Genomic DNA, 10,673 nt, shown 5'->3' on the forward strand with positions numbered 1-10,673 from the left:
GTCCTAGTAGGACTCTTATATGACCTCTTGTATAATGTGGGAGTAGATACACGATGTAACATATTCCAACATAATAGCACAGGCATGCAGGGGGAGCCGGCGGCGTGTGCCGGCGACTGGGCTACTGTATTGTAGCGTTGGCATCGGGAAGAGCGTCCATAGTCAGGCCCCGGCACTGTTGCCATGTAGGTGATATTCATTAACAATTCTTGGTCGTGGCTTGTGTGATTGCTTGTGCTTTGGTGGATCGACTATGTGCCTCGGATTATTATAACATTAAGGCCAGACCACAACCTCCTTCCTAAAAATAAGAATTAAGCACATCCCTAACAAAGAAGAGGTTGTTGATGGCAAAAGGAATGCAACCTCAAAAATTATGGTGGCATGCTTGCTTGCAAAATTATTTCATTAGGAGTGTAGGCCTTCGATTTTCCTGGTGCTGCTAGTTCTTTCGATTTCTTTTCCATCTTAGTCTCAGCTTTGGCAAATTTGATATAAATTTGCAAAATGAACAAATGGTGTTAGAACCAATAGATCTCAAGTGTGACAGGAGAATCAAAATTGCATCCTTTTTCCCTAGAAAATAGAATGGCATATACATGCCCCACACTTTACAACATATCGGCACGGCTCGCACTCTTGGTAGAGTGGAAAACAAGGGCAAAAAATGTTGTGTAAGCTACTAGTATGGGTACTCCACAATCGCTTGTCTGCGAGAACCGGCGACATCGCTCCTAGGATGGTCCTAGCGCCTTCAGCTTCTGCATTTACAGATTCAACGAGTGAGTACATTTTATCATTATGTGCACCAGGAGTTTATTCTACGTTCTGGAAGCCGTGAGTTAGCATTCTAGATATTTGCTCATGTAGCTCTATTTGTATTGAGCCGTAGGATTTGGTGAAAAGGTTGCAGAACTATGAGACATTATAGGACTACACAGAAAAGGCTTACCGAAATAAACTGTGGAGGATTATCGATGCTAGAGGACCCGAGGACGATTTCTCTCTTCAACTTCATGGTTAGCTTGTGCGCCACCCTTAGCTACTCCATTGAAATATAAGATCGATGAGAACATAGAATTTATGTAGTATGAATGAGAGTTAATAGATCATCTAAGGGACATACTTCAGATCGGGTTGCTCCACCAATCATGAAGACAAATATTCGGTTCCCTAGCCTCTTGAAATCACCTGATGCATGTCTCAACACGGAAGAGTCGCTGCAAATCAAATATATGGTCATGATAAGGAAGCAGCTAGATCGTGTGGAAACGATCAGAGCAAATAAAATATGTGATCGCTTCGAAAATTTTGTACATCCCAAGGGTTCAGATGGAAAGCTATCTTCAGTGAATACCTTGATTGACTATCATCAGAGTTACGACCCTTAGCCCACTGTGGTGTGCGCCGTGATCTCCTGGACATGGGCTGTGGATTTTGTGCTGGTTTTGGCGCCGATGCACCTTCCGCGGTCCCTTGAGAAGTAGAACTTGATTCACTTAAAGATGGGTATTCGTTTAGAGGTAATTCACCTTTGCTCAGTTTCTCGACCAGCTCCTATTGGAAAACCATGGACCTTCAGTCATTTACTATTTTGAATCACAAATGGACATAACAACACTCGTATCCAACAACCATTCTATCAAAATTAGTTGTACTACATTTGTCTAGTTCAGTTTGTTCTGAGACTTATTTGATCAAGAGAATGAAGACCACATCTTAAAGGCCACTTAAATTTGGAACTGTCTTTATTTTGCTTCTAGCAAATGTTAATTGCGGCATCACATGAGATAATTATTGACTGCATAAAGCACATGGAATAAAATAGATAAGAAGATATTTCGTTAAAGGGAACTTTACTAGTAGTATATTACTATCACGTGCCTCTATAAGTGGGAAAAAACGTGATAACGCCCAGCCTTCCTCACCATCCTGCCGCTCTGTCCGAACACCAGTATTTTTTTTCTGGTGTGGAAATTAAAACCATGTCAGTTCAAGGGAACAAGCTATAAATTTTAGCTGAAACCATGACTTCACCTTTTGGGCATCAAATTTGAGAGAGAAACCGCTAGCCCGTGCATCCTTTTTTGCATCTGAACTAACCAAATATCTTAAGCTGTTTATGGCCTTCATATCATCTGATGGAAGTTTCGCTAGCTGCAAAGTCGATAAATTAGCTCACCATATCACGCAAACATGAATAACAAATTTTTTCTCAAGTTGGCTTATTGGTTTTTCCGTACGTAGCAAGAAAAAAGATGGCTTAAAGCTGGGTTAGGTGAAGCCATCTTATAAGTCACTTCTCACTAGTGAATACTATGCTTTGATGCTTCTAACTAACAAAATAAGAGGTTTACTTCATTTGTTTTTGTGTACCTTCTGCATAATTTTTGCACCTTACCTAATGTTTGCCTTGGACCTACCTAAGTGGGTGATCAAAGCTATAGATAAGAGAAGAAGGGGGTTTCTATGGAAAAGTCGTGATCAAGTTAATGGAGGTAATTTTCTTGTTTCATGGGAGCGTGTTCGGCGACCCCTCCAGTACTGTGGTGGGGGTGCTTGGCCGTGTATTTAGTTAGTGTTACAGGGAGTTACTTCTGGTGCTTCAGCCCTCTACGAGCTACTCGTCAGCTCAATTATCCCTCGCGGGGTGTGTTTGGTAGAGTTTCTTTTGTTCACGGCGAGTCTGTAATTCATCATCTCTGCGAGTTGGCCTGCTGGTCTCTCATTGTTCATTTTTTCCTTCTTAATGAAATGACACACAACTCTCCTTCGTAGTTCGAGACTACTACACCACTCATAAGCCATAACTCCAGCAATGCAAAATTTAACGTGAAGTACCTGCATCAACTTGTCCCCTTTGTCACCTTCAAACTTGTCGGGACATACAATTGCATATATAATCAACAATCTCAATTTGTTTTCTTCACTCAAATTCTGGGCAATAGAACAAACATGTCATACCAAGCATAACACTGTACTGATAAAGTCAAGCATAACGCTTTACAAACCTGCTTTGACCTGAGCATATTGATCACCTCCTTTGCTCCTGCATCTCCAAAAACCAGATCCTGCTCCAACTGCCCAAGGTCACGGAGCCCGTACTCCCTGATGCACCTGTTGATTTTTCCTGCAATCTGAGCAAGAGCAGAAGAGCTCAAACAAAAGTAGTAGAACTTTTATCGCTTTGAAGTTAGAAATCAGGCCTATTAAAGGAATATTTTATTTAATATACTACACAATAGAACTAAGAACCTTATTCGAGTGGCCCATTTAACTTGCATTCAGCAGAGTATCGTATTTTAACTATAATAATATAACATCTCGTTTTCATTTTCATAGTCATTTCTTTAAGTAAAGAAAATAGTAAATTATGCGTTGTAAAGATAAACAAAATTAGAAAAACGTAACAATTGCAAGGAAAATGATACGTAAACAAGCACTTACATCTATGTGGAGGGTCAATTTATCAACTTGCTCACCGTACTGTGGCAAAGCTTGAACAATCCTTTGCAGATCTGTGGTTGAGATTTCACCACCATCTCTAATTGAGAACGGAAATATGTAAGCATGTACACTTTTTAAAATTAATTATGCATATGTTAGGCCATACATTCACCAGAAAAAAAATCTACTGATCAACATTTGATATACCTCTATATCAAAATACAAACTACAAGTTACATAGTTTTTCATCTCAAAGGATTTCTGTACTAGTCTTCAAGATTCCAAATAAAATCAGTTGCTCAGACAAGAATGGTATATCATAGTAAGATATACATCAAAATATGGCAGTTCAACAACTAACTATGTTGACGATAAATAACCAACGCAATGGACACACAAAAGGTAAGTTATAGCATGATTGCATCAGCAATCTAGAAATGTAGAATAGAATGGTAATTTTCCAAATAAATAACAATCTAGAATGGTAAAAAAAACACCAATGCACAAGCATCTGCTACCATACCATAGTGCACTCCACTCTATGTTAAAACATTTACAGTTTTATTTCTTACAGAGCAAAGAAATATCAAGCACCTTGAATGAAGTTGTGCTGCTTTATTCTTTGATACAAAGGTATTCATCTTCTCATACAACCTCTCACTGGCCTGGCATTCATGTTAGTGTTATAAAGCATAGACCAAATATAGCTCAACAATCTTAAATACCAACAAGACTCACATCAGCTATGTGAGTATGGCGAAGCTCTATCCAGAGAGGATCTTGATCCTCCAATAAAGCTTCCTTCTTTTCAGGTTCTGAATCCCCTTTTGATACCTTCCAACAGAAAAGTAAATCAAAGAATAGGGAAAGTGAAGATAATATGTGTCTAGTACATAATGTTATATCAAAAAGTACCTCATATATGTATTTGTTGCCGTCCATTTCGAGTAGATCATGGCACATTGCATCATAGGTCCATTCATGAATAACAGGTGCTATCTTCGCAATCATATTAAATTGTTGTAAGTTACATGAAACAATTCTTTGCTGTACTTACAAAATAAACAAATACATAATCCCTTCCAATGAAAGATGTAAATTATGCTTTAGCACCTGATCTATAGGTCTGTCCAGAATAAGCAATTCACATGTCTCCTTCTGGGGAAATTCTGGAATTGTGGACTTATATTTTGACACGATTTCCCAAGTAGCGTTAGCCAGCCATTTTGGAACCATGTCAAATTTTGGTGCTGTTGATGGGTTTGCACTTTTAGGTGCTCGATACCGCACGGTAGGAAATTCCTGTAAGCACTAGATTAGCTTCTGTGTTTGCAAACGATGTTATAGTCCATTGACCACACAAGACAAAACAAGGATAAAGATCAAGAAGACTCCATTGATAGCTAGAATAGGAGATGTTCAAAACTGTAGCCTGTAGGTCACCAGTAAATAGTGTGATAGTCTATATAGTAAAATGGTCAGTTGTCAAATATCCGGTCACAGGAAGACGTTTTAAGAGACTAGTTAACAATAATCAAGCCCTGGTATTCCAGTTGAGATATTTGTTTTGTGAACTTTATAAACACAACCATGTCATTTCTTTATCACTTTTGTGTGGGTTCGAGAGGAGGGATATTCAGGTTGGGTATTTTGTGACCTGGGAAAATGGGAGTGCAAAATTGGAAAGAAAAAAAACATGAAGTGCCACCAACTTCTTTCAAACATTGAGCACATATCAGAAGTTACACGGTCCCACTAGTAACCGTGTCAATATCATCAGCAATAATCACTATATGTGCTGCACTAAAAAAATATAAGTTGGAAAGGTATCGATGGATGCTGAAATTAAGCAGTTTTCTAATGATTTTGGACCGAGTTACCTTTTATGAAATGACGCAGTAACTTAAGAACCCAGCATACGAATATATAAGTTGTTCTACTAATTAGCACAGAGTGCATTAATAGATCAATGCAAATGAAGTTCCTTGACATACCTTCAACGATGCAAATGTGGTAGCTATGCGGCAAGCCATAGTGCTTATGGTGTCGTTGAATTTTTTTGAATTATGGTCATTTGCACCATATAAGTCGGTCAGTGCCATGTCATGGTCAGTTACAAACCCCTACAGATATGCCGCCCATCATCATCAAAACTAATGTTTCTAACATAAAGTAACGAATTAGACACCAAATATGAAATTAGAAGAAAAAAAGTCAGAATGGCATGCAAATACAAGTCCATTCAACATATCCAGCAGACCTCATTTGTAATGCTTTCAACTTCAAATGAATTCACGAATATTCCCACCAAGCTATCAAACTTTCGATTCAAGGATGGACCAGCTAAATTACCCTTCAGTGTGTGAATTCAGTCAATATTAAATTTATATGTTGACCTAGAGCTACTCCTTAATATGGCCACTGCCTATATTACAATTGACTCGAACTTCTATACTTGACAAGAACAAAAGAAAAACATAACAATGTCTTAGGCAGCAATCAACCATAGAAAGCAATGAGGTCATATAGAACGAAGCTTATGGGTACCTGCATGTCAATAGCAAAAAACTCCAAATTCATCTGCAATTAATAGAACCACAACATTAGAAACCCTATTGCCAAAGAATATAACATCCAAAGGTATTAAAACATTAACCTCTCTTAGTGCACCAATGCGTGGTATCACACTGCTGTCGTTCTTAATGTAAGTCACCAGCTCCTTGGGAATTGGTGAGCTGAAGAAGATGTATGCCCTAAAAGTTGAAAGTAAAACCTTTAACGTGTATGTCGAAGTCTGTTTCATATGAAGCTTCTGCAAATGACATTCCAGCTGTGAATTGAAATCTTGGCTCAACATACTTCCTGTACAGTGGACATCTCCCAGACATGTCGGATAGAAGCATTATGACACTGCAGATCACCAAGCTTTCATATCAGAGGATTATCTAAGGAGAATATACATCTGTCATGAACTAGCAAAAGAGCTCCCAAAATAAGGAAGATGGACCAGCAAAAACTTACTCCCTCTGATCCGTAATATAAGAGCGATTTTAACACTAGTGTAGTGTAAAAAACGCTATTATATTATGGGACGGAGGGAGTAGTATTAAACAAGGTAGGAATGCAGTCCTATGATTTTGGGTTGGGATGCTTATAAATCTTGAAACATCAGAATCACTAGAAAAATCAAATAATGGACCAAAACTACAAGTATATGTATTTGCAATTATGATGTGGTGCTTCAGAAAGAGAAAGTTAGAAAGTCATTACTTTTCTTTCAGTGGTTGTACAAAGTAGATCACATCCATTGAAGGCATCGGCTCCCTTCGCTTGAACAAATCTTCCACCACTGCAGGATAGGACGACAGTCAGGTCACTTAACTAGCTTACTTGGCCATAATGCCAATCAAGCAGATTTATGGGAGCAATGTTGGCTGAATTGAGGACTTCCTAAAGGGTACCCTTGAAATAAAACAACATTGTATCCACCGGATGCGGATTATCTGAGTTCGAGCTCATACGTGTGCTCGGTGTACAGTAAAATCGGAAAAAATGACAAAAAATTCTGAATTTTTTCTGAACCAAACATGACATTTGATTTGTTTGCCACGTCTTCTACAAATGTCATTCAATGATGAAACTTTCCAAGCATTCAAAACATTTGTCAAAGTTTGCCAAATAAATTCAGATTTTTTTATTTTTTTCCCATTTGTTACGGATTTTACTGTTCATACCGAGCTCATATGAGATCAGAGTTGAGAAGGACACTTTTGATATCCACCACCTTATGCTTTCTGCTAAACGATCATATATCCAGGTTTGAGCAACTTACACGAAACCCCTGCATCGGTGATTTCTGCCATCTTGCAAGCATAACCCATGATCCTCACCGTAAATTTATCCATGATAAGAACCTGCACAGAAGGCGTGCTAAACGATGTTACGTTTTATTCTTTTTGCCTGACAGGTAATAACCCTGTAACTGATTAAGAGGAGCTTAAACTGATCTTCAGATCCCCAAACAGTTGCCAATATCATCACATTACTCCGGAAGAATCGCACAAACATCTTGTTGAATAATGAAACGTCAGCGGTTATGAGCAGTTCAGAGAGGATCGTTGAGTGTATCGCTGTGGGAACTGAGGATGTACCTTCCACGCGCTCTTGTTCTCCTTGTCCTTGTCCGGCTTCAGCATATCCTTGAGTATCCCTGTGGAGAAAGCCATTAATGGCGCGAGAAGGAAGGAGAGGGCACAGCACAGGAGAGAGGCGCTGGGTGCGTACGGTCGCGGCAGATGTTGCGGAAGATCCTGGGGTCCTCGCCCACGCCGTTGAAGTCCGCCCCCGACATCGACATCTTGCCGCCGCAGCCAACTCGATCCTACCGACGACCTCCGTCAGCGCCGCGGCCACGACCTCCCTCGCCCGTCACCCGCACGTCGCCCTCTCCTGCTCCTCTTGCCCCCACGCACACGCATGCTGCATGCAGCTTATATCCTGATTTAGCCGGCCGGGAATGTCGATGAGCGCGCGGGGTGCGCGCGTGTGGGGCCTGCAGGATGAACCGGGCCGCGCTTCCCACGGGGAGAAGGAGAGGCCATGGGCGGATGGAGGCCACAGTGGGGGTGGCACACGATTCGTACCCCATGGGAGTCGATGACGCTGGGCTCCATGGGAGTCGCACGGTCGCACCCCATGCGGTAGGGCGCTAAGCGATGCGAGAAAAATAATTAGAAAACGTGTATATCAATCACTAGGGCGCTTACATAATTATTCTAGGTTTAAGTTGGTAAACTCAATAGGAGCGCACTAGGCGCCGGCCGACCATCCCTAATTTGGGCCGGTCGCCACGCAACCGCCCAATGCAATTGTAGACAGCCGTTGGATTTAGCGCGTGCATCATATTCTTTCTCCCCCATGATTCTTCGTTTGTTCTCCCACGTGCTGCCGCATACACAACTCGTTACCGCCCGACGACCCCAGACCCAATGACCTCGCCGTGGTGACCATGGCGCTTGTCTCGCTGGCTGCACACGCAATGGTGACCATAGCGCTCATTTCGATGGCCGCGCTCGCTGTGGTGACCATGACGCTTGTCTCGCTGGCCGCACACGCAATGGTGACCATGGCGCTTGTCTGGCTGGCCGCACACGCAATGGTGACCATGGTTCTCATCTCGCTGGCCGCGCTCACCTGGTGACCGTCGCGCTCCCTGCGCTGACCTGGGTCCAGCCAAAACGAGTTGCGGTTGTGGCTCCCCGACTGTATGGTTATAGCATCGTGTGGTCATCGTCATGCCATGTTGGTCGATGTTGGAGCCTGCCGCAAGCCAGTTTTAGCTCGCCAAAAGTCATGAAGAATGGATGTAGCAAAAACTGTTGACGGTAGTAGCAAAAATCCGACACGGCTAAGTCGTTAATGGATGTAGAAAAAAAAAATCTCCAATGCTAGCCAAAAACAATGAAAAATCACACAAAAAAAATGTCGCCGGCATCGCGGGGTCGTAGCTAACCATGAATGATTGTAGCAAAAAATGATGCCGATAGCAGCTTCACCGATCATCGGTTGGAGCACAAACATTCGCCGGTTTCAGCAAAAACATGTAGTTCGTTGTCACTGTCGTCGTAGCTCCTCTGCCCTTTGCCGGTAGCGGCACCACAACCTTTAGTGGTGCATGTTTCCAACACTAGTGCTCGCCGTTTCCAACGTCGATAGATGTCGGGAGCAACATTAAGCTTCCATGGAGACTGCGCCACAAATATGGGTCTGGAGGTGGAGAGAGACAGGAGAGGGCGGAATCAGCCGAGACCACGCCGTTCATGGAGAGAGAGGAGAGGAGGGGAGCCAGCTTAAGGGATGAGACACGAAAAGGATAAGGGAGCGGGTCGAGAAGCGTTGTTGGTCTAGGGGGGGACACGGCGCGAGTTGGATAGTTGGATGCCACTCGATCCAATGGCAAACGTGCGGCCGAACGCTTAGGCGGGCCGGCCGTTGTAAATCACTACCCAACTAAGTATGATTTTGTAGCTTGTACCAAATGAGAACAAAGGGGATGAGCGGTAGGGCACAAATGGGTTCAGCTGCATGCCTAACGCCTGCATGTTGCTGACCTAACTGATCGGCATTTCGCATCTAAGATGGATCGCCGATCAACCGAAACGAACTAATGTACCTACGTGGTATTTGCGTTCCCGTCTAACCATTGAATTGAGAGCAATTGGCTCTAAGCGACTAGGCCCAGGTGTTGAGAAACGTAGTAGAAAACAAAAAAAAAATCACACCTACGATCATCCAAGATCAATATAAAGATGCATAACGGGTTGGGATCACAATCATTACGGTCATCAAGTTGCAGCGAAAGAAGAAAGTGTCAGTGTAGATCGTAATTGGAGTCCCTCGAACCACCGATGAACAATCCCTCGAACCAAAGACCAAAAGCACGGCCTCTCTACTTGGTTGCAAGCGTACATCCTTCACGATCTGACGGCTCTTCGCTGTCTAGAGCTAATCATCGCCAGAGAATTAGAGGGAGGAGATTAGAACCACACTGGGCTTCTGATTATGAGGACAAGAGGATTAGCTAAGTTCTAATTAGTCAATAAGGACCAACTAGAATAAGAAGTAGAAGAACTAGAGGAGGCTTGAAAAACTGTATGTACAAAAGAGCAAAATCCCCTAGTAATGCAACGCCAGACGCCTTTAAAGCATTGGCAATATTAACGGGGGGCTAAGACTACAGCCGAACCCACCAAAACCAAGGTACCCCATAGGTTCACTAAAGACCACATAAGTTCGGGCATTGTCCCCAAACTACATCCTCAGTATTTTCCTCCCACATTGATCGAAGGTGAGGTTTCATGATCATGATCAGTATGACAACCCAAAGAAAGGAACCGATAACGGGACTATTTTCTTTGGAAGATCGTTTAATAGCATTATACACTAGTAGAAAACGAAGCTTTATCACCGGTTCTTAAGGGCCTTTAGTGCCGGTTCTGCAACCGGCACTAAAGAGTGGAGACTAAAGCCCCCCCCCCTTTAGTACCGGTTCGGCACGAACCGCCACTAAAGGCCCACCACGTGGCGTGAGCTCGCGCCGTGGTATGGGGGACCTTTAGTACCGTTGGTGTTACCAACCGGTACTAAGGGTTTTTTTTGAAAATTTTTTCTGAAAATTTTGGAAAAAAAATTTGAACTTTTTTTTCGATTTTCAATTTTCTCAATTA

At 42.4% G+C, this 10,673-nt stretch overlaps 1 protein-coding gene across 1 annotated transcript; it reads right to left on the bottom strand.

Moving 5' to 3' along the window:
- Window positions 1-734: 734 nt before the first annotated feature.
- Window positions 735-7,804, bottom strand: LOC109768833 (probable protein transport Sec1b). The gene is made up of 21 exons (XM_020327560.3): window positions 7,732-7,804; window positions 7,599-7,657; window positions 7,280-7,361; window positions 6,718-6,796; window positions 6,307-6,357; window positions 6,104-6,200; window positions 5,995-6,027; window positions 5,442-5,570; window positions 4,561-4,749; window positions 4,363-4,446; window positions 4,186-4,281; window positions 4,042-4,112; window positions 3,448-3,544; window positions 3,012-3,137; window positions 2,842-2,937; window positions 2,038-2,157; window positions 1,885-1,965; window positions 1,358-1,557; window positions 1,127-1,220; window positions 953-1,042; window positions 735-761 (listed from the first exon to the last, which is right to left on the bottom strand). Exons 1-21 carry the CDS (start codon window positions 7,802-7,804, stop codon window positions 735-737), a joined length of 1,974 nt encoding a protein of 657 aa, XP_020183149.1.
- Window positions 7,805-10,673: the final 2,869 nt, after the last annotated feature.

This window comes from Aegilops tauschii, chromosome 3 (genome assembly GCF_002575655.3).
Source record: "Aegilops tauschii subsp. strangulata cultivar AL8/78 chromosome 3, Aet v6.0, whole genome shotgun sequence".
In the NCBI taxonomy this organism is placed as follows: Eukaryota; Viridiplantae; Streptophyta; class Magnoliopsida; order Poales; family Poaceae; genus Aegilops; species Aegilops tauschii.